The sequence below is a fragment of the Mesoplodon bidens genome, assembly GCF_964165515.1.
Source record: "Mesoplodon bidens genome assembly, chromosome: 14".
NCBI classification, from domain to species: Eukaryota; Metazoa; Chordata; class Mammalia; order Artiodactyla; family Ziphiidae; genus Mesoplodon; species Mesoplodon bidens.
The window spans coordinates 59,578,167-59,603,744 of NC_138170.1; the positions used below are offsets into that span (position 1 = coordinate 59,578,167).

General features: G+C 40.7%; 1 protein-coding gene across 1 annotated transcript; it reads left to right on the forward strand.

The window, feature by feature from the left end:
• Positions 1 to 7,212: 7,212 nt before the first annotated feature.
• Positions 7,213 to 9,410, forward strand: SULT6B1 (sulfotransferase family 6B member 1). Its single transcript, XM_081253897.1, has 3 exons — positions 7,213 to 7,430; positions 8,452 to 8,483; positions 9,009 to 9,410. Exons 1-3 carry the CDS (start codon positions 7,232 to 7,234, stop codon positions 9,141 to 9,143), a joined length of 366 nt encoding a protein of 121 aa, XP_081110023.1. The 5' UTR covers positions 7,213 to 7,231; the 3' UTR covers positions 9,144 to 9,410.
• Positions 9,411 to 25,578: the final 16,168 nt, after the last annotated feature.

Below are 25,578 nucleotides of genomic sequence, written 5' to 3' on the forward strand. Positions count from 1 at the left end.
ACGGACAGCAGATCCTACACATCTGAAGCAAGGTCCTGGAATAACACCCCACCGTGTGTGGCAGAGAGTGGACAGAACATGGCAGCAATCTTCGCTACTTTGGAAGGGAGGGGGTGAAGGAGGCTACCACTTACAGGTGGAACTGACATCAGGTTGGCGCATCAGGGAAACCAGCAGCTGGGGCCGGGCACAAGCAAATAGGCAGTTACTAATTAAGCTCTATAACTAAGAGGATTGGATAGTCATGTGAGTGAAGCAGGGACTGGTCAAGCAGGGGATGTAGAGAGCAAGAGAGCAGCCATCTTGAATGCTGACTGTACACATGTGCATGACAAAGCCTGAAATACCCGAAACAGTTAGACACAGATCTACCTTCACTGAAGTTATAGTCTAATTGGGGGTAAAATATATCCACAAATAACTAATGAAGAGTACACAGTGATTAGGGTCTTGTTCTGATTTGAGGGATTCATGAAGGTGGATAGTTGGAGCTTTGTTAATGCCAGGTAAAGGAAATGCCCCTGAGGAGCTTTCTGTGATTGCCTCAATTTTCTTACCCAACCCCTGTGAGCAGATAGGGTATGGGGTCCCTGGAGAAAGAGAAGCAGGCATGGCTTTCTTGACATAAGAGAAGCCATTTTTGGCCTAAGCCATTTTGTGATCCAAGCCTGGACACAATGCTTGCCCTTGAATAGGTCTCAGTAATTAATAATCTTAAGGGAACAAAAGAACTCTTATGGGGCAAGAGAAGGAACAATAGCAAGATAATAAATTAGGTTGTAAAGACTCCCAGTTCTGTTTCAATGGTAAAGGTTAGCCTGAAGCACATTCTTGAGCTGTTTTGCAGAATTCAAAACCCACTCAACCACCAGATCAACTGGAACCTAAAGAAGATGAGTTGACCTTTTCTGACGCTTGTGACTTCAATCAGCTAAAGTTTGGATTCTCTCAACCTGTGCCCCAATTCTATGCTGAATTCTCTGTTCAAGCCCCTTCATGAATATGCATATACCACCCAAACCCCTTCATGAATATGCATGTACTCCCTTAGCTTAAAACTTCCCCAGTCTTGCTGTTCAGGGAGACACTGCTTTGGGAAAGGTCCCCGGTGTTCTCCTCACTGCAAGTAATAAGTCCTTCCTTCTCCCAATCTTTGGCTTGATTGTGTCTTTTGGTCTGACACCCACCAAGAAGAGACCCAGTGTGTGGTCAGCCCCACAGTCAACTGATATGGTTCATTGGCACAACTGAACAATCATAAATGTGATAGATACATGTGAGAAATATGGGTGCGTAAGTTATATTAGTTTAAAGCATGTCATTATTAGTCAAAGTCACCCAGGGCTACGCAGATCCAGAGCCCCAAACCATCCCTCCCGCTACTGGTATCCTCTTAACGTCTGGGCTTTGTACAATCTTTTGATCTCTTCTATCTGCTCTATAGAAACTGTCTCTCGCTTGAACCTCCATTTTATTAGCATTTTGTGTCTGACTTTCTCTCAAGCTTTCCTAAGATCTCTTTTAGTACTAAGATGCTTTTTATTTTGTCTGTTATTGTTTTTGCTGTCGTAACCTATTTTTCTCAAAACTTTTCAGACCTCCACCCCGCAGGCATTACCTGCTCTGTTGAGGTTCGCTTTCCCCTCCAACCAGGACATGCACAATCTTTAGAGATTCATTCCCATTCAAAGACTCATCCACAATAAATATTTCTCATTTTAAGAGCAACCTCTATGACTTCCAGCAACTTGTTTAACATAGAAATACACAGATATTGGTATATATCACTTAAGGCACTACTCAATGCCTTGAGCTGCCAGGCTATGTTGGTTTGAAATATTAGCGCCTCAGTGTTAAAGGAACCAGGATGACAAAACAAATTAGGAAGGTAACTGGAATGGTTCAGACAGAAAAATGAAAGAAACTCAAAAAGCTTGATAACAAAGACTAAAATAATTGCACAGAAACTCAATCACTTCCACTGGGGAATGTAAATAAACTAATTAATGGAGGTTGTTAATTGACAACTAGATTAGACTCTAGTGGAGACTCTTACCAAGCTGATTCGATCACTGAATTGGAGTAGAAGGCAGAGGATGTTGGGGGAGGTGGGAAAGACTCTGGTGGCAGGTTCCCAAAGTGGCACTGATTCTCACAAGCGTCAAGTGCAGGGACTCACAAGTAGCAGGTATAAGGGCTGTGCCTCTACATAATCCGGGTGAGAAGGTAACTAACCTGCCCCAGCCCTAACCCCAGAATGCAAATACTCAAGCTCTCCCATTCAGAAGTCCCGGCCATCCTCCTCCAAGTCTCCAGCACCCATCCCAAAGGGTCCACATTCCCACTGTGGTCCTGATTTGCTAACTCTAGCAGAGGGATGCAAGTGGCCAGGAAAAAGCCCTCCTTGCTGCATCATGCCTGAGGCACAGAAGCTGGCTAAAGTTCCAGTCTGCTGTAATGGTCGCAAATGCAAGGGCAGCAGGGATCTCCACGTTAACAAGAATAAATTAGGAGTTTGGAATTAACATATACACACTACTATATATAAAATAGATAACCAACAAGGACCTACTGTATAGCACAGGGAACTAGACTCAATATTTTGTAATAACCTATAAGGGAAAAGAATCTGAAAAAAAATAGATATATGTGTACATATAACTGAATCACTTTGCTGCACACCTGAAACTAACACAACATTGTAAATAAATACTTCAATTAAAAACAAACAAAAAAATAAATAAAAACCAAGTACCTAGGAAATTTTACTCTAGATAACCCATTGCTGCTGGTTGCTACAGGGCACCTACTGGACAAGAGGGGCCCAGGAACTTGGGGTTGGCCTAGCCTTCCCTTCAGATGGTCCAGGACACAGAGCAGTGGAAAGCTGTGGCCTCTGGGGCACTGTCCCCGAAGCAGGGGCGGTGGGAGCAGGACCCCGGCTCTGCCGGCTGCCGGCCTCTGGAGTGGAGTGGTTCTCCATCACCCTCAGTCTAGGAGACCAAAGTGTTACCAGATAAACCGTTCTGGATCCTGAATGTTTCCAGCATCCACTTTTCATGGACTCCATTCCTGACTTCCTCATGGTCAACTTCTGATGAGGGGAGCCAGTTTTTAGTAAAGTCCCCACATACAGAGGTTATACCCCTTTCCCTACATACTGGATTCCAAGCTAAATTTCAATCCTGAACTGCACTGAGGAGTAGCACTTCTCTTGCTAAAGAAGAGGAAAAAAAAACCCAAAACACAACTTAATCTGAAGGGGCACCCCACTACATAGAGAGGAAGATGGCACAGGAAGGGCCAGTTTACCTGCCCCTAGAAACCAGCCTTGGGCCAATCGGCACGCAGGAGCCCTCTGCTACATAATCCCTGCTTTACTAATCAGCCTTGATTTCAATCACCTTAGACTTTTTAAAACTCACCTGTGCTTGTGCTCTCTCTCCACACACACACACCTCTCTCCCTCTCCTTCTCCCTCTGTGTAAAGGAGATTTAAAGAAGCCTCCCATGGAACTTCCCTGGTGGTGCAGTGGTTAAGAATCCACCTGCCAATGGAGGGGACACGGGTTTGAGCCCTGGTCCAGGAAGATCCCACATGCCGCGGAGCAACTGGGCCCGGGTGCCACATCTACTGAGCCTGCACTCTAGAGCCCGTGCTCCATAAGAGAAGCCACCGCAATGAGAAGCCCGCGCACCGCAACGAAGACCCAACGCAGCCAAAAATAAAATAAATCAATAAAATAAAATATAATAAGCTTCCTAGGCTGCTGCCGCCAGAGGCAAGAGCCAAGCCAGGGCAGCACCATCTGAGAGGTCCACCACCACTTACCTCAGGCCTGGGTGGATCCAGGAGCCAAACGGGAAGCTGGGATTTTGCAGAACATCAGGCCCACCGGCAGTCAAAGGCTCACCAGTGCAAATGCATGATCCAACCTGGGTTATTTTGCAATCATGCATGCCAGACAATTAAGAGTCAAGTACTCAAAATTGTAAGGTTGACAGGTTGCTGTGAACCTAGGGAGACTAACAAGAATCAGAGTTCACATTACCAATTCCAGACAGCCCCAAATCCTCCTATAATTACAGGCATTAGTGTCAGAACAGGATCCAGCCATGTTTTTCTTTAATGTCACTGTTTGAATTAATGTCTTAAATTCTACCTTCTCCAGGGAAACAGACTCTTTACAATATAAGGGACAATCCCACTAAGCAGCTTGGCAGGGGGTCCAGTCTTACACCTTTTCTTTTTTTGGGAGGGAGATTCTGAAATACACAACCTTCCCACCTACACTGAATAACATCCTATTACAATGTAATGTAATAAGACCTTCAAGGGAGAGTGCTGTATGGAAGTAGAAAAACAGCAAGACACTCAAATATTTTAATTTTACAAACCTTAAAAAAATAATCACAAATATAATGAAACCTAGATACCCATTCTTAACTAGGAACCCCCTTGGATCAGTTCTTTCCCTTTGGTAAAATGGAGATTAAAATTTCCTCTCCCACATCCACCACCTGCCTCACTAAGACACTTTATGTTGACAGGTAAAATTTCCTCAGTTCTATGATGCACGTGCTTCCGTATGTTTACATTTCTGAAATTGGAATGCATCTCACAATCGATGGATACATTTAATATAGTGTTTGTCCCAAAATGCTGTTATTAATTAAAATGTTTTAGAATCCAGGGAATTTTATGACTTGTCATAAAAATCTGTCTCCTCAGAAGGTAAGGTGTTTTCTTTTTCAGTGAAAAGTCTCATGGCCTTCTTTCTCACAGCAGGTAAAGAAGCACGAAGAATGCAGTAATACTGACAACTACACTGGGGGCTCTAAGAGGGATCTTGCTGTAATTATCTTTTGCCAGGTGACTCGGCTGCACTGCCTGCATTCCAACCCCAGCTCCTCAAACGGCTGACTCTGCCTCGGTAAAACTCCAATTAACCCCTTTGTAAAATGGTAACAATAGTAACACCGATTTCACAGGGCTATTGTGAAGCTACATTAAGTCATCCATGTAATGTTACAGGCTTGGCAGGATGTCTGCTACATACAAGTGATCAATAATGCTGGGTATTATTTTAAATGATATATGAATGACTGTGGCAGCTAGGTAACTACGCACAACTAGGGGTTTGTCAGTGTTAGCGTTACTTCAGAGAAAGGTAAATACAGTTTTCAAAAAACTATGTTCATAGCGTTAGTGAAAAAAAATAGAGGAAAAGTAAGAAGAATGATGAGGAGAAGAGAATGGGAGAAAGAAGAAAAAAAGCTCAGTAGATGTTTATGGAAACTCGACTTTAAGAAGAAGCCAAAGAGAGTACATTTTGACCCTGAAAGTGTACTAGATAGGATACAGGCTAAATTGCTGTTACAAGGAGACTGCAAAAAATCCAGTGGCTGCATCAAGATAGATAATTGTATTCTTTCACACACAGTTCAGGAGGTTTGTTGTATGTAGGGAGGGTGACTCACCACTTCCTGTATCTACCATCCCCTGAAGTGCCGTTTTCCTCTGAATTAGCTAGTCTGTCTTGCAAGCATCACATCATATCTGGAAAAGATGAAAACTCTAATTTGAAAAGATGCACACACCTCAATGTTCATAGCAGCACTATTTACAATGCCAAGACATGGAAGCAAACTAAGTGTCTATCAGTAGGTGAATGGATAAAGAAGATGTGGTATATATACAATGGAATACTACTCAGACATAAAAGAGAATGAGATATTGCCATCTGCAGCAACATGGATGGACCTAAAGATTACCATACTAAGTAAGAGAGACAGACAAATATCATATGATATCACTTATATGTGGAATCTAAAAAAATGATACAAATGAACTTATTTACAAAACAGAAAGAGATTCACAGACATAAAAAAACAAATTTGCGGTTACCAAAGGTAAAAGGGGGGAGAGACGGATAAATTAGGAGTTTGGGATTAACAGATACACTCTACTATATATAAAATCGATAAACAGTACTATATACCAAATAGATAAATGACAAGGACCCTGTATAGTACAGGGAACTATATTCAGTATCTTGTAATAACCTATAATGGAAAAGAATCTGAAAAAAACCTGAATCACTTTGCTGTATACCTGAAACTAACACAACATTGTACATCAACTCTACTTCAATAAAACAAACTAACAAAAAAAAACACAACTAGTAAGTGGTAGAGCCGAGGTTCACACTCGGGTCTGCAGACTTCTAAGTCTATTGAGGCAGGAAATGACAGATCGGAGACTGGTGCCTAGGACTGCCTCTTTTCCACCCCACTAAATTACCAAGCAATTCCATCACTTCCTTGTCACTACTGAAGGAGACCAGGTTTTGCCACCCCAAAACATGCCACTTTGGCATGAGGATTATTTTGAGCCAAAGGCAGATTCAGGAAAAGCTCTTTACTTGCCCCCTCAATTACCTAAGTTTACATTGGAAAGAAGGGCTGTACAGGAAGAGACATATTACCAGGGATATATTTTCACCTAAAAAACTTATCTGCAAAACAGGGCAACCCTAGTTCTCCAAACATCTCCTCTACCTTGTGTGAGTGGCTTTCCTCCCCTTTGTATCCCCAAACCCCTACCCATTCCTAAACTCAGGATGTTATATAAGCTTCAATTACATGATGGCCTTTTGAGTCTGCATATTATAATGGAACCCCCATTAAGTACGTAATTTTGTTTTTTTTTCTCCTGTTGATCTATCTTATATCAATTTCATTATTAGACGATCCAAAAAACCTAGAAGAAAGGAAAAATTTTCCACCCCTGCATCACACCATGGAGGATGTATGTTCAAAGCTATCAACCAAGGAGAGAGGTTTCATCCATAAATTGCTTTTTGCTAATAGGAATATTTTATACCTGATTCAATTAAATAACTATGTGTTCTATGTGTTAGATATTTAGTATCTATTATCGTCTATTAAGAGATTCTACTCTTACTTTCCTTGGGAGGGTTGCCTATAATGGTAATATAATCAACCCTTGGGGTAATATTCCCTGATCCTCAGCCTGTTTTGCACCTGCAGTGTGCCTTTCGTCAGAGGTGGGTATGCAGAAAGCTGGGGGTGGGGGTGGATGAGAATTAAGTTATTTCTCTCTCATGTGAATGGGAGGAGCCCTTTATTCCACCTCCTGAAAAACCCCACTAAAAGCTACCACTGTCCCTGGACAATCAAAGAGCAGGTTCTTTAGCAGGGAGCCAGCATGACTGCTAATTCCAAATTTATTGACTACATTGATGAAGCTTTGGAAAAATCAAAAGAAACTGCACTGTCACACCTGTTTTTCACCTATCAGGGGTCTCCTTACCCAATCATCATGTGCACCTCAGAGGCTTTCCAAGCCTTGGAAACCTCTGAAGCCAGAAGCGATGACATAGTGCTAGCATCTTATCCAAAGCGTGGTAACTAACAAATCCTTTTCTACAAGGGCACTTTTTCATAGTGAGTAGGTGGGGAAAGTGCAAGGAGAAGGTGGGAGGAGGGCAGTTCATCTCTGCATAAAGCCATAAATTGGAGAGGAGGATGGCCAAGATGGGTCAGAACAGAGCTTGTAAAATCCATGACTAGAACTGCTAGATTTAGAAACCCCAGTGTCTGAGGGAGGAGGTCTGTGTGAAAAGAACATGGTGGGTGGGGAGTATAGAAGGAGCTGCATGGTGGGGTTAGCAAACAAAAGCAGGGATGTGGGAAGTCCAGTTGCCATGGAGCACTGAGAGTAGTCAAGATTTTCATCTTGGGGGCTTCCCTGGTGGCGCAGTGGTTGAGAGTCCGCCTGCTGATGCAGGGGACACGGGTTTGTGCCCCGGTCCGGGAGGATCCCACGTGCCGCGGAGCGGCTGGGCCCGTGAGCCATGGCCGCTGAGCCTGCGTGTCCGGAGCCTGTGCTCCGCAACGTGAGAGGCCCGCGTACCGCCAAATCTTGATATTTGACTGAAGACAAGCATGCCCACGTCTATAGACTTCTATGCCCTCCATGTAATGGTTTATTTTTCAGGATCAAACACAAGTCTTCCAGTTTCTCAAACCAGTTTTACAATGGTCCTTCAACAGTGGAGGATAAGATGTTAAGAAACTAAATTACTCTATTTTACACAGTCTACTTTTGATAGTTTTAAACTATTATTTCATCTCTGTTTAAGCCAACTCCATTTCATATTTTCTTTTTCTTAATTGATGCTGGGTTTTTATAAAAATCAAAATTATATGCTCCTGTAGAAAATATTCATTAATTTAAGGTAAAATATGTGACATACAATGAGCAATCATTTCTATAGTATAACATTGTTCTGTAAGGAAAATATTCTAGATTTGAAAAGAAGCACTGCCTCTTGTTAAAGGAGAAAATTGAGAAATAAGATAATTTGATTTTTATACCAATATAAGTAAATGCTATTTTCCATAAAACTCTGCTTCTTTCCACAGCCCGGGTTATTCTGAACGCAGAAGAATCAATTGTACATATCAGGGAATCGCTGTAGATTTTAATTTTTATGATATGTATGTTAAAGTAACATGCCTTTGTTATATCAAGACTCCTTAATGTGCTTTGAATGTTCTATTTATATATATATATATTTTTTTTATTTATTTATTTTTGGCTGCGTTGGGTCTTCGTTGCTGCGCGTGGTATTTCTGTAGTTGCGGCGAACACGGGATACTCTTCGTTGCGGTGTGCAGGCTTCTCATTGCAGTGGCTTCTTTTGTTGCGGAGCACAGGCTCTAGATGCGCGGGCTTCAGTAGTTGTGGCACACAGGCTCGGTAGTCGTGGCTTGCGGGGTCTAGAGTGCAGGCTCAGTAGTTGTGGTGCCTGGGCTTAGTTGCTTCGCGGCATGTGGGATATTCCCAGAACAGGGCTTGAACCCATGTCCCCTGCATTGGCAGGTGGATTCTTAACCACTGCACCAACAGGGAAGCCCCCTTAATGAGCTTTGATTCTCTGGTTTTTCTTATAGGTTCCAAACCTATAGGTTTCTTATAGGTTCTCCACATCATTAGTGAATTAATCTTTGCTGATTCTAAAAAAATAAAGTATGAATATCCAGAAGTCCCAGTTCTTGAATATGGGAACCCAGAAAAATATCAGGTTGGTACAAAAGAACCTTTAAACTTATAGCAAATTATCATAGAAAGATTGTTTTCATTGGGGGATTTTTTTTAGTTTTGAGCTCAGAAAATACAACATCTTCAACTATACTTCAATAAAAAATAAATTTTAAAAAAGTCATGTTCAACAGACTCAGTATTAAATAATAAAAGTGTCCAAAAAAACTTCCCAAAACCAACTCCTGTAACAAATAAAAGAATAAACCTCAAAAAAAAGGAAAAAAAAAAGTAAAAGAAAACACAACACTAATAATTATTGCAATTTATTATGTGCTTATCATATAACCCCAGCACTTTTCAGGAATTATCTCATTTCATTGCAAAATAACCTTATCACCATTTTACAAATGATTAAACTATTAGAGTGTGTGTGAAGGGTATAACAGGTCATCCTAGCTGTTATTACTTGCCTTACTGCATGTCCTTATTCACCTTATCAATGAAACTAACTAGAGCCTGGGTGTGAGACAGGATGTTGTGCTCCCTGCCAGGGAAGACAAGAGGGGGAGGGAGGGTCTGCCTCAGGATTTTAGTGCCTGGACAGAACAGGTGAGAGGAGGACCATCCCCATTCCACACTTAGACATACCAGAAACACATTTGGGAAGGGAAGACTGTATCCAAGGGGGAACTACAGTCTCAGCAGAACTTTCAGAAGTGCTAACCACCAAGACTCCCAACAGGCAGACAGAAGAACTGTTATGTACTAAAAATAAGGTCCTTAGGGGGTTAGGAAACAGTATCTGGAAAGAGATGGAGACACTTGCCATGATAACAAATACAAACTTAAAAGTTGGATCCTAAGTGGAAGGAAACTCATCTCCATGGATTGGGCCGAAGTAACAGAAAAATATATTGTAAATGAGGTGTTCAGGGACTTGGGAGTGGGGTGGGGAGGTAAATGCTGACTCCTGTATCTGGTTGGCTGCAACCCCAGGAGGCATCAGGGCCTGGAGAGTCATAAGCCCAGCATGAGTGGACTCAGTCAGGACCAGCTCAGGATGAGTGGACAGGAGTTTTAAGAAGTGTTTTCCTAGGTAAGAAACGGACAGGCCAATGAAAAGCCTCATTGATTTCTGCTACTCAGGCCACTGGGTAACTTTTTCTCTAAAGAGCGTGTTTACCATCACCTTTAAAAATGGTGCTAATATTTATGCAGCTTTCCAATTTCTCTTTTAAAAATGTTTTACAGGGCTTCCCTGGTGGCGCAGTGGGTGAGAGTCCGCCTGCTGATGCAGGGGACATGGGTTCGTGCGCCGGCCTGGGAAGATCCCACATGCAGCGGAACAGCTGGGCCCGTGAGCCATGGCCGCTGGGCCTGCGCGTCCGGAGCCTGTGCTCCGCAATGGGAGAGGCCACAACAGTGAGAGGCCCGCATACCGCAAAAAAAAAAAAAAAAAAAAAAAAAAAAAGTATTACACTGTGGATCACAGGTTATCTTACCTGTTATTACTCACCTTACCAATATAATCACTATTATTTTATTTGCCTGTGCTGTTACCTATCAGAGATAAATAGGCTTCTCTTATGATTGAAATAGGGTTGGGAATGCTGGCTTATACATTTTTACGTTGTTTATATGATTGTTTCACCATTTTAATTCCCAAACAAACCTTTGTAACACAAACCTTTTGTAAGTAGGGAACTTCCCGGGATATTGCTTACTGACACTAGGAAGAATTTTTATTCGTGATTAAGATTTTTTTTCAATTTTTATTGGAGTATAGTTGATTTAAAATGTTGTATTAGTTTCAGGTGTACAGCAAAGTGAATCAGTTATACATGTACATATATCCATTCTTTTTTTTTTGATTCTTTTCCCATATAGGCATTACAGAGTATTGAGTAGAGTTCCCTGTGCTAACACTTATTAGTTATCTATATTATATATAGTAGTGTGTATATGTCAGTCCCAATCTCCCAATTTATGCCTCTCCCTGCCCTTATCCCCTAATAACCATAAGTTTGTTTTCTACATCCGTGACTCTAACTCTGTTTTGTAAATAAGTTCATTTATACCCTGTTTTTTAGATTCCACAATTAAGCTATATCATATGATATTTATCTTCCTGTGTCTGACTTACTTCACTCAGTATGACAATCTCTAGGTCCATCCATGTTGCTGCAAATGGCATTATTTTGTTCTTTTTATGGTTGAGTAATATTCCATTCTATATATGTATCACATCTTCTTCATCCATTCTTCCATTGATGGACATTTAGGTTGCTTCCATGTCCTGGCTACTGTAAAGAGTGCTGCAATGAACACGGGTGCATGTATCATTTTGAATTATGGTTTTCTGTGGGTATACACTCAGGAGTGGGATTGCTGGGTTATATGGTAGTTCTATTTTTAGTTTTTTAAGGAACCTCCATACTGTTCTCCATAGTGGCTGTACCAATTTACATTCGCACCAACAGTATATGAGGGTTCCCTTTTCTCCACACCCTCTCCAGCATTTACTGTTTGTAGATTTTTTGATGATGGCCATTCTGACCGGTGTGAGGTGATACCTCATTGCAGTTTTGATTTGCATTTCTCTAATAATTAGTGATGTTGAGCATTTTTTCATGTGCTTTTTGGTCATCTATATGTCTTCTTTATAAAAATGTCTATTTAGATCTTCTGCCCATTTTTTGATTGGGTTCTTTGTTTTTTTTGATATTGACCTGCATGAGCTGTTTGTATATTTTGGAGATTAATCTCTTGTCGATTGCTTCGTTTGCAGATATTTTCTCCCATTCTTAGGGTTGTCTTTTTGTTTTCTTTATTGTTTCCCTTGCTGTGCAAAAGCTTTTAAGTTTAATTATATCCTATTTGTTTATTTTTGTTATAATTTTCATTACTCTATGAGGAGGATCGAAAAAGATCTTGCTGCAATTCATGTCAAAGAGTGTTCTGCCTATATTTTCCTCTAAGAGTTATATAGTGTCTGGCCTTACATTTAGGTCTTTAATTCATTTTGAGTTTATTTTTGTGTATGGTGTTAGGGAGTGTTCTAATTTTATTCTTTTACATGTAGCTGTCTGGTTTTCCCAGCATCACTTATTGAAGAGACTGTCTTTTCTCCATTGTATATCCTTGCCTCCTTTGTCATAGATTAGTTGACCATATGTGCGTGGGTTTATCTCTGGGCTTTCTATCCTGTTCCATTGATCTATATTTCTGTTTTGATGCCACTACCATATTGTCTTGATTAATGTAGCTTTGTAGTATAGTCTGAAGTCAGGGATCCTGATTCCTCCAGCTCCGTTTTTCTTCCTCAAGATTGCTTTGGCTATTCGGGGTCTTTTGTGTTTCCATACAAATTGTGAAAATTTTTGTTCTAATTCTGTAAAAAATGACACTGGCAATTTGATAGCAATTGCACTGAATCTGTAGATTGTTTTGGGTAGTATAGTCATTTTCACAATATTGATTCTTCCAATCCAAGAACATGGTATGTCTCTCCATCTGTTTGTGTCATCTTTGATTTCTTTCATCAGTATCTTACAGTGTTCTGAGTACAGGTCTTTTGCCTCCTTAGGTAGGTTTATTCCTAGGTATTTTATTCTTTTTGTTGTGATGGTAAATGAGATTGTTTCCTTAATTTCTCTTTCTGATCTTTCATTGTTGGTGTATAGGAATGCAAGAGATTTCTGTGCATTAATTTTTTATCCTGCAACTTTACCAGATTCATTGATGAGATCTAGTAGTTTTTTGGTAGCATCTTTAGGATTTTCTATGTATAGTATCATGTCATCTGCAAACAGTGATAGTTTTACTTCTTTCCCAATTTGGATTCCTTTCATTTCTTTTTCTTCTCTGATTGTCATGGCTAGGACTTCCAAAACTATATTGAACAATAGTGGCAAGAGTGGACATCCTTGTCTTGTTCCTGGTCTTACAGGAAATGGTTTCAGTTTTTCACCATTGAGAATGATGTTTGCTGTGGATTTGTCATATATGGCCTTTATTATGTTGAGGTAGCTTCCCTCTATGCCCACTTTCTGGAGAGTTTTTATCGTAAATGGATGTTAAAGTTTGTCAAAAGCTTTTTCTGCATCTATTAAGATGATCATATGGTTTTTATTCTTCAATTTGTTAATATGGTGTATCACATTGATTGATTTGCATATATTGAAGACTCCTTGCATCGCTGGGATAAATCCCACTTGAGCGTGCTGTATGATCCTTTTAATATGTTGGTGGATTCTGTCTGCCAGTACTTTGTTGAGGATTTCTGCATCTATGTTCATCAGTAATACTGGCCTGTAATTTTCTTTTTCTGGGATATCTTTGTCTGGTTTGGGTATCAGAGTGATGGTGGCCTTGTAGAATAAGCTTGGGAGTGTTCCTTCCTCTGCAATATTTTGGGAGAGTTTGAGAAAGACAGGTGTTAGCTCGTCTCTAAATGTTTGACAGAATTCACCTGTGAAGCCATCTGGTCCTGGACTTTTGTTGGAAGACTTCTAATCACAGTTTCAATTTCATTACTTGTGATCAGTCTGTTCACATTTTCTATTTCTTCCTGTTTCAGTCTTGGAAGTTTGTACCTTTCTAAGAATTTTTCCATTTCTTCCAGGTCGTCCATTTTATTGGCATATAGCTGCTTGTAGTAGTCTCCTATGATCCTTTGTAGCTCTGTGGTGTCAGTTGTAACTTCTCCTTTTTCATTTCTAATTTTATTAATTTGACAAATCTTTATTAAGATTTTGATATGCCAAGACTTGACTCTGAGTTTAAGCACCCAATACTCTCGGAACCACTCTTTCACCTCATGGGAAACCTGGTGTTCCTGTTCCATGCCCATGTTTCTTCCTGTTTCACCATGTACTTCAGTGTGAAGATAAAACGAAGCACTGCTTCTGTATTCAGGTACTTGCATTATAAATTTTAGCTCTAATATGAAATAAAAAGTTGCACTTCCTGTTAAGGTAATTCCCAACTTTAGTAAAAAGATCCAGATGATCTTTCAAACTAAGGAAGTCTTCTAGAACCATCTAAATTAGCATTAAATTGTTCTACAAGGTGAGTGAGACATGATTCTAGCTCCAGTGTCTCTGGAAAATGTTTTAACTCAGTGTAGTATTTTGGGTTTTGAAGTCTTTTGATACCTATAATTTATCAGAAATGTTTATTTTTCTCTTTGGGTATTGTTAAAAGTACTTTTTGCATTTTAATTGTTACTTCACCATACACAAAGATACTTTTCTATGCAATGTGCCTTTTATTTTAAAATGAAACGAGTGAGAAGATAACCTTCATTTAACAGTAATTCACTTTACAGAAAATTTTCCTAAACTATATATATTTTTTCTTAAGATATATCTATATCTTGTCTTTACGTTGCTTACAGCTTGGCTATATCACATATGTTCATGAACATATCTACGTTTATCATACATTTATCTAGTTTTATTACAATTAATCCATTTTCCCCCTGGATATGTTTCTAATCTTTTTAGGAACTCTAAGATTTCTCTCATGTCTTTAAGTGACTTTTCGCCATGCAGTTTAGTGGAAATGGCACTCTATCACTTAATCAGAAAATTACCATCTGTGTGATTTTTGCACAAAGCACTTAAAACCTCAAAGCCTCTTGTTAATCTCTAAAATGGGCATTACAATATCTACCTGAGAGGATTGCTGTGAATGAATGTAAAAGCACTTCCAAAACTGAAAAGTGTAATTTGATATAAATCAAGTATTATGACTACTAATCATCACTTGGACCCATATCATTGATTAAAATAAAAAAATTTTAAGTCATTCTTTGCCCTCTTGCTTGAGTTGGGATCTCTACTAACTTTTCACAGAACAATTGGCTATAAATGTCTAAATATCATTTCATTGCTTGAAATAATGTGACCGAGCAGTGAATGACTCCTACGAGCATGGAAATAAACAAAGCCTTAGCTCTCCCCACACACATAACACATACTAAAGGTCTGATTTTAAGATAAAAGCCATCACCCTGGCAGATTCAACAGGTAGCTTCATTTTTTAAATTATCCGTAGAAGTACATTACAAAAAAAAGAATCAAACACAGAGTTCTTATACTGACAAGAATTTCTCTCATAAAATATTTCTCAGATATTTAAGTGACTGCATTTTCAGGTTCTGTTAGGATATTTAAATGCATGGAGTTTTGTTGGTTTAAAAAAAAGATATAGGGGTGCCTTCAACATGGCGGAGGAGTAAGGCGTGGAGATCACCTTCCTCCCCACAAATACATCAAAAATACATCTACATGTGGAACAACTCCTACAGAACACCTACTGAACGCTGGCAGAAGACCTCAGACTTCCCAAAAGGCAAGAAACTCCCAACGTACCTGGGTAGGGCAAAAGGAAAAACAGAGACAAAAGAATAGGGACAGGACCTGCACCTCTGGGAGGGAGCTGTAAAGGAGGAAAAGTTTCCAAGGAAGCCCCTTCACTGGTGGAGACGGGGGGTGGGCAGGGGGGAAGCTTTAGAGCCACGGAGGAGAGTGCAGCAACAGGGGTGCAGAGGGCAAAGCGGAGAGATTCCTACACAGAGGATCGGTGCTGACCAGCACTCACCAGCCTGAGAGGCTTGTCTGCTCACCCACTGGGGCGGGCGGGGGCTGGGAGCTGAGGCTACGGCTTCAGAGGTCAGATCCCAGGGAGAAGACTGGGGTTGGCTGTGTGAACACAGCCTGAAGGGGGCTAGTGCGCCACAGCTGGCCGGGAAGGAGTCCGGGAAAAAGTCTGGACCTGCCTAAGAGGCAAGAGACCATTGTTTTGGGGTGCGCGAGGAGAGGGGATCCAGAGCACTGCCTAAATGAGCTCCAGAGACGGGCATGAGCCACGGCTATCAGCACGGACACCAGAGACGGGCATGAAATTCTAAAGCTGCTGCTGCCGCCACCAAGAAGCCTGTGTGCAAGCACAGGTCACTATCCACACCTCCCTCCCGGGAGCCTGTAAAGCCCGCCACTGCCAGGGTCCCGTGACCCAGGGACAACTTCCCCGGGAAAACACGTGGCGCGCCTCAGGCTGTTGCAATGTTATGCTGACCTCTGCCTCCGCAGGCTCACCCCGCATTCTGTACCCCTCCCCCACCCTGGCCTGAGTGAGCCACAGCCCCTCAATCAGCGGCTCCTTTAACTCCATCCTGTCTGGACACAGAACAGACGTCCTCAGGCGACCTACACGCAGAGGTGGGGCCAAATCCAAGCTGAACCCCAGGAGCTGTGCGAACAAAGAAGAGAAAGAGAAATCTCTCCCAGCAGCCTCAGGAGCAGTGGATTAAATCTCACAGTCAACTTCCTGTACCCTGTATCTCTGGAATACCTGAATAGACAACATATCATCCCAAAATTGAAGTGGTGGACTTTTGGAGCAACTGTAGACTTGGGGTTTGCTTTCTGCATCTAATTTGTTTCTGGTTTTATGTTTATTTTAGTTTAGTATTTAGAGCTTATTATCATTGGTAGGTTTGTTTATTGATTTGGTTGCTGTCTTCCTTGTATATATATATATTTTTTTTTCCTTTTCCTCTTTTTGTGAGTGTGTATATGTATACTTCTTTGTGTGATTTTTGTCTGTATAGCTTTGCTTTTGCCATTTGTCCTAGAGTTCTGACTGTCCTTTTGTTTTGTTTTGTTTTGTTTTAGTATAGTTTTTAGCACTTGTTATCATCAGTGGATTTATTTTTTGGTTTGGTTGCTCTCTTCTTTCTTTCTCTCTTCTTTTTTTTAATTGCTTTTTAATTTTTTTACTTTTAATAATTTTTCCATTTTAATTATTTTATTTTATTTTTTTAAATTTATTTTTAATTTATTTCTTTCCTTTTTTTTCTCCCTTTTCTTCTGAGTCATGTGGCTGACAGGGTCTTGGTGCTCTGTCCAGGTGTCAGGCCTGAGCCTCTGAGGTGGGAGAGCCGAGATCAGGACATTGGTCACTAGAGATCTACTGGCCCCATGTAATATCAAATGGCGAAAGCTCCCCCAGAGATCTCCATCTCAATGCTAAGACCCAGCTCCACTCAATGACCAGCAAGCTACAGTGCTGGACACCCAATGCCAAACAACTAGCAAGAGAGGAACACAACCCCACCCATTAGCAGAGAGGCTGCCTAAAATCATAGTAAGTTCCCAGACACCCCAAAACACACCACTAGACACGGTCCTGCCCACCAGAAAGACAAGATCCAGCCTCATCCACCAGAACACAGGCACCAGTCCGCTCCACCAGGATGCCTACACAACCCACTGAACCAACCTTACCCACTGGGAGCAGACACCAAAAACAATGGGAACTACGAACCTGCAGCCTGCGAAAAGGAGACCCTAAACACAGTAAGTTACACAAAATGAGAAGACAGAGAAATACACAGCAGATGAAGAAGCAAGGTAAAAACCCACCAGACAAACAAATGAAGAGGAAATAGGCAGTCTACTTGAAAAAGAATTCAGAGTAATGATAGTAAAGATGATCCAAAATCTTGGAAATAGAATGAGAAAATATAAGAAACGTTTAACAAAGAACTAGAAGAACTAAAGAGTAAACAAACAAAGATGAAAACACAATAAATTAAATTAAAAATTCTCTAGAGGGAATCAATAGCAGAATAACTGAGGTAGAAGAACGGATAAGTGACCTGGAAGATAAAATATTGGACACAATTACTGCAGAGCAGGATAAAGAAAAAAGAATGAAAACAATTGAGGACAGTCTCAGAGACCTCTGGGACAACATTAAATGCTCCATCATCAAAATTATAGGGGTCCCAGAAGAAGAAGAGAAAACTGAGAAAATATTTGAAGACATTATAGTTGAAAACTTCCCTAATATGTGTAAGGAAATAGTAAATCAAGTCCAGGAAGCTCAGAGAGTCCTATACAGGATAAATTCAAGGAGAAACACGCCAAGACACATATTAATCAAACTATCAAAAATTAAGTACAAAGAAAAAATATTAAAAGCAGCAAAGGAAAAGCAACAATTAACATACAAGGGAATCCCCATAAGGTTAACAGCTGATCTTTCAGCAGAAACTCTGCAAGCCAGAAGGGAGCTGCAGGACATATTTAAAGTGATGAAAGGGAAAAACCTACAACCAAGGTTACACTACCCATCAAGAATTTCATTCAGATTCAACAGAGAAATTAAAACCTTTACAGACAAGCAAAAGTTAAGAGAATTCAGCACCATCAAACCAGCTTTACAACAAATGCTAAAGGAACTTCTCTAGGCAGGAAACACAAGAGAAGGAAAAGACTTACAATAACAAACCCAAAACAATTAAGAAAATGGTAATAGGAACATACATATTGATAACTACCTTAAATGTAAATGGAGTAAATGCTCCAACCGAAAGACAAAGACTGGCTGAATGGATACAAAAACAAGACCCATATACATGCTATCTACAAGAGACCCACTTCAGACCTAGGGACACATACAGACTGAAAGTGAGGGGATGGAAAAAGATATTCCATGCAAATGGAAATCAAAAGAAAGCTGGAGTAACAATTCTCATATCAGACAAAATAGACTTTAAAATAAAGACTATTACAAGAGACAAAGAGAGACACTATATAACGATCAAGGGATCAATCAAAGAAGATATAACAATTGTAAATATTTATGCACCCAACATAGGAGCACCTCAATATATAAGGCAAATGCTAACAACCATAAAAAGGGAAATCAACAGTGACACAGTAATAGTAGGGGACTTAAACACCCCACTTTCACCAGTGGACAGATCATCCAAAATGAAAATAAATAAGGAAACACAAGCTTTAAAGGATACACTAAACAAGATGGACTTAATTGATATTTATAGGACATTTCATCCAAAAACAACAGAATACACTTTCTTCTCAAGTGCTCATGGAACATTCTCCAGGACAGATCATATCTTGGGTAACAAATCAAGCCTTGGTAAATTTAAGAAAACTGAAATCGTATCAAGCATCTTTTCTGACCACAACACTATGAGACTAGATATCAATTACAGGAAAAAAACTGTAAAAAATAAAAACACATGGAGGCTAAACAATACGCTACTAAATAACCAAGAGATCAATGAAGAAATCAAAGAGGAAATCAAAAAATACCTAGAAACAAATAACAATGAAAACACGACAACCCAAAGCCTATGGCATGCAGCAAAAGCAGTTCTAAGAAGGAAGTTTGTAGAAATAAAATCCTATCTCAAGAAACAAGAAAACTCTCAAACAACCTAATCTTACACCTAAAGCAATTAGAGAAGGAAGAACAAAAAACCCCAAAGTTCGTAGAAGGAAAGAAATCATAAAGATCAGATCAGAAATAAATGAAAAATAAATGAAGGAAATGATAGTAAAGATCAGTAAAACAAAAAGATGGTTCTTTGAGAAGATAAAACAAAACTGGTAAACCATTAGCCAGAAACATCAAGATAAAAAGGGACAAGACTCAAATCAATAGAATTAGAAATGAAAAGGGAGAAGTAACAACTGACACTGCAGAAATACAAAGGATCATGAGAGATTACTACAAGCAACTCTATGCCAATAAAATGGACAAGCGGAAGAAATAGACAAATTGTTAGAAAAGCACAATCTTCCGAGACTGGACCAGGAAGAAATAGAAAATATAAACTGACCAATCACAAGCATTGAAATTGAAACTGTGATTAAAAATCTGCCAACAAACAAAAGCCCAGGACCAGATGGCTTCATAGGAGAATTCTATCAAACATTTAGAGAAAAGCTAACACCCATCCTTCTCAAACTCTTCCAAAATATAGCAGAGGGAGGAACACTCCCAAACTCATTCTACGAGGCCACCACCACCGTGATACCAAAACCAGACAAAGATGCCACAAAAAAAGAAAACTATAGGCCCATATCACTGATGAACATAGATGCAAAAATCCTCAACAAAATACTAGCAAACAGAATCCAACAGCACATTAAAAGGATCATACACCATGATCAAGTGGGGTTTATCCCAGGAATGCAAGGATTCTTCAATATACGCAAATCAATGTGACACACCACATTAACAAATTGAAGGAGAAAAACCATATGATCATCTCAATAGGTGCAGAAAAAGCTTTTGACAAAATTCAACACCCATTTATGATAAAACCCCCCAGAAAGTAGGCATAGAGGGAACTTACCTCAACATAATAAAGGCCATATATGACAAACCCACAGCCAACATCGTTCTCAATGGTGAAAAACTGAAACCATTTCCACTACGATCAGGAACAAGACAAGGTTACCCACTCTCACCACTATTATTCAACATAGTTTTAGAAGTTTTAGCCACAGCAATCACAGCAACCATACATACAGAATCCTAAAGATACTACCAGAAAACTACTAGAGCTAATCAATGAATTTGATAAAGTAGCAGGATACAAACTTAATGCACAGAAATCTCTTGCATTCCTATACACTAATGATGAAAAATCTGAAAGAGAAATTAAGGAAACACTCCCATTTACCACTGCAACAAAAAGAATAAAATACCTAGGAATAAACCTACCTAAGGAGACAAAAGACCTGTATGCAGAAAACCATAAGACCCTGATGAAAGAAATTAAAGATGATACAAACAGATGGAGAGATATACCATGTCTTGGATTGGAAGAATCAGCATTGTGAAAATGACTAAAGTATCCAAAGCAATCTACAGATTCAGTGCAATTCCTATCAAACTAGCAATAGTATTTTTCACAGAACTAGAACAAAAAATTGCACAATTTGTATGGAAATACAAAAGACCCCACCCAAAGCAATCTTGAGAAAGAAAAATGGAGCTGGAAGAATCAGGCTCCCGGATTTCAGACTATATTACAAAGCTACAGTAATCAAAACAGTATGGTAGTGGCACAAAAACAGAAAAATAGATCAATGGAACAGGATAGAAAGCCCAGAGATAAAGCCACGTACATAGGGTCCCCTTATCTTTGATAAAGGAGGCAAGAATATTCAATGGAGAAAAGACAGCCTCTTCAATAAGTGGTGCTGGGAAAACTGGACAGGTACATGTAAAAGAATGAAATTAGAACACTTCCTAACACCATAGACAAAAATAAACTCAAAATGGATTAAAGACCTAAATGTAAGGCCAGACACTATCAAACTCTTAGAGGAAAACATAGGCAGAACACTCTATGACATAAATCACAGGAAGATCCTTTTTGACCCACCTCCTAGAGAAAGGGGAATAAAAACAAGAATAAACAAATGGGACCTAATGAAACTTAAAGCTTTTGCACTGCAAAGGAAACCATAAACAAGACCGAAAGACAACCCTCAGAATGGGAGAAAATATATGCAAACGAAGCAACTAGCAAAGGATTAATCTCCAAAATATAGAAGCAGCTCATGCAGTTCAATATCAAAAAAACAAACAACCCAATCCAAAAATGGGCAGAAGACCTAAATAGACATTTCTCCAAAGAAGATATACAGATTGTCAACAAACACATGAAAGGATGCTCAACACCACTCATCATTAGAGAAATGCAAGTCAAAACTACAATGAGGTATCACCTCACACCAATCAGAATGGCCATCATCAAAAAATCTACAAACAATAAATGCTCGAGAGGGTATGGAGAAAAGGGAACCCTCTTGCACTCTTGGTGGGAATGTAAATTGATACAGCCACTATGGAGAACACTATGGAGGTTCCTTAAAAAACTAAAAATAGAACTGCCATATGACCCAGCAATCCCAGTACTGGGCATATACCTTGAGGAAACCATAATTCAAAAAGAGTCATGTACCACAATGTTCAGTGCAGCACTATTTACAATAGCCAGGACATGGAAGCAACCTAAGTGTCCGTCAACAGATGAAGATGTGGCACGTATATACAATGGAGTATTATTCAGCCATAAAAAGAAACGAAATTGAGTTTTTGTAATGACGTGGATGGACCTAGAGTCTGTCACACAGAGTGAAGTAAGTCAGAAAGAGAAAAACAAATACTGTATGCTAACACATATATATGGAATCTAAAAAAAAAAAAATGGTTCTGAAGAACCTAGGGGCAGGACAGGAATAAAGACGCAGATGTAGAGAATGGACTCAAGGACATGGGGAGGGGGAAAGGTAGCCGGGATGAAGTGAGAGAGTGGCATGGACATATATACACTACTAAATGTAAAAGAGATAGCTAGTGGGAAGCAGCCGCATAGCACATGGAGATCAGCTCGGTGCTTTGTGTCCACCCAGAGGGGTGGGATAGGGAGGGTGGGAGGGAGACGCAAGAAAGAGGAGAAATGGGGATAAATGTATATGTATAGCTGATTCACTTTGTTATACAGCAGAAACTAACACACCATTGTCAAGCAATTATACTCCAATAAAGATGTGAAAAAAAAATGGGCTCCTTACTGACAGATATCATTATGGTAAACAAGGTATTTGGAAAGGCCAACAATAATGGTGCTGGCAGAAGCACTGGAGGAAGAAAAAGCAATCCCATACCTGGAATAAATGCTTACTCCACAGAGCGCAAATCCCTCTCCACTCCATGATGGAAGGGCTCCATGTAACCCATCCGCCACCAAGTGGCAGGCTGGTCTCCTTCGGTGTACTGGGTACTTGCGCTGGGAGCTCAGTGTTGGTCTTTGCTGTTGGAAGGCTGGGTGCTCAGCAGCCAGATCAACCTTGACAAGAACTCCATGTTGATGAAGTCACACATATCATCCATGCCTACTGCCGAAGGCTCTTCATTTGTGTTGAACAAGCAAGCGCTGGGCTAGCTGGGGAAAAGCCCGACTGACATCTACAGAAGTTTTCTTGCACACCTGCTTCTCAAGTCTCCTCAGCAGGGGGTACCTTTGATGAATATTCACAAGGGGACCCATTACACTCATACTCTTTGTCCATTCCAAGTGATCACCCGCATCCTTTTCCCCAGACCTCCTTATCATCAACCCTCTGATCTTGCTTTTTCCAAATCTCTGAATATCCAGGTAAATTGCTAGCTACTGGTACTGTCCAGGCCACTAGCATTTTCTCCTTCCAAGTGGCAACTAAATATAGTTCCACCTGCTCAAAGTTCCACCCACTGGGAAGATTTTCCTTTTTCCCAGTATCTTTTAGGGCTACCTCCCTGAAGAGCTGTCGGAATATATCAGTCTACTTCCAATTAATGCCAGTGTATTGTGCTTCAACTGAATTTTTCTTTCTAAGTCACCTGTTCACAAGGAACTCCCCATGAGATCAGGGGTGTGGGTTGATAGAGTGGGAGTGAGTGCCATGGGGGTCTCACATATCTGCTCATGTAATACACCTGTGGGCTGCCATCTATTTCAGTACTAGAAACTCCAGGACCAGTTTACCACCACTAAAGATCTCTGGTGAGCAAACCTTTCTGACTACTGCTCTGACCCTGCTGCCCTTTGTTTTGGAGGGGCGGGTGGAGTTAAGTGTTGCCACATGGACGTTGCCACTCTGGGAGCCATAATCCCCATTGAAATCAGGTAGTTTTTCAATGGCAACATCTCCCATCGACATTCCCCAGGCACAGTGGGCAGCCAATACAGAGCTTTTCAAAGATGAAACTATATTTCTGAATGCCTGGTGAAGGAGGGTCCTTTGGATATTCTTGGGGGGGCATGGTTAGAAAGTGAAGGAATAGGTTGCATATGATTAATCTACTCTAATATTCCTGACTCCTTAAGTATTTTTGATTTCTTCATCTGTATTACTTGGCATCACTATTTCATTTAATGTGGGCCACCACTGAGCCCAGCTTATAGTAAGCCAACTAAACAAACTCTTAGAACCATTCCCAGCTGCTGGAGCCAGCACACTGAGTGCATAATCTAAACTATGTTCCGTTTTTCATGTCACCTTTAGAAGCATATCCATGCACTTTTCTTGGGTTTCTGCTGATAAAAATTAGCGAAATCTTATAATTCTTTCATTATGTAAACTATATCCTCTGGATCAGATCTTGTCTGTATCCTCTTGCGGCATCCTAGCATCTGATTCTAGTTCTAGGAGTGAAGACAAGAGGGAGGAATGGGGTGTTTGGAAATTTCAGCACATCCTTGCAAGGTGACTAATTCAGGCTCTTCAAGCTTGGCTGTACCAGACTTATCCAACAAGGATGGAAGGACTGTGGTGACTCAGCAGAATTTGGGAGGGCAATGGACTCATTCAAATCCACCCAAATTCCCAAGTCCTCATTCTTTCCCAGTCAATAGCCTCAATGTTCCTAGAAGAGACCTGGTGAGGCTGCAAATTAAAGTTATATAGAAATTCGGCTACCTGCAGCACTGGACTCTGTAGCTAATTTCTGCTCCATCAGCCCTGAGACTACATGAAGTAAGAGGATCTTCTGAGGCAGTCATAAAAGCTTGTGTCCTCTGACCATGCTTGAGCTTGTCAGAGCTTTCTTTCTTTAAGCTCTTTTGGACAGTTCAGGGGCTTCAAAAAGTCAGAAAACATGTCATTGCTACTGCCATTGCCTCTGAAACAACCACCCCACACCCACGAAGCTGGAAAATGGACTCCTGCAAATGGCCACTACAGTTGGAGATTTCTTGTCATCTCAAAGGGCCACAGAAAGATGTCTCTGCCTCCTATCTGCCTTCTAAACCTCCCACCGGTGCTTCATATTTGGGGAACTTCAATCAAGGAAAATATAGTGTTTAGCCATTGATAACCTGCAATACGGGGGTGGGGGGGGGTGTGTGCAGAAGAGACGTGGGAAAGGATGCCTGGAGCCAATGGTCAATACGTAATGTGTACATGAAGTCCATCTTGGAACTGCCTCTCTCCCTCACCCTCACTAGGATGTTGAGGTACAGGATCCTGGTTCTAATTCTAGCTCCCCTGCTCACCAGCTGTTACTTCTCTGTGCCTCAGGCCTCAGTTTTCTCATCTGTTAAATGGTACCTACCTTGAAGTACTGTTGTGAGGTTAAGTCTTCAGCACTCCTCAGTCACTGTGTCAAGGTGCCAGTATTACTCTGGGAGTGTGTCATAGTCCCTTAGGTGAGTAGGATTTCTTATAAATCTGGGACTACTGGTAAGGACTTTGGTGGTAAACTCCAGGAGGTCCCGAAGGCAGCAGGTAGCTCTCCTAACTGCTGGATTGGCTGGTACTTGATACAGCAGCTGGCAAGTACCTGTTGAATGAATGGATGGATGGGTGGAAACAGATAGAAAGGGAAATTATGCCCCCAGGCCTCTTCATCCCCAGCCTGGTTAACGTGAGGAGAAGGAGGAGGGCAAAGGAATGGTGGTTGTGGGAAAAGGAATCCTGGCTTTGCACTGGGAGAGTTAATTTACTCAGTTTTCTTCCATTAATAAAATGGAGCTGATGATATCCAGCCCCCCAACCCCATCCCAAATATTTGTGTTGAAGAGGAAACTGGAGCGTTGATCACAGAGCGCCTGCCACGTCGCGGGCCTCGGAGACCTCGATGTCCTGCCCCTCCCGGAGTACCCTGCCCGCAAGGGGGCCGAG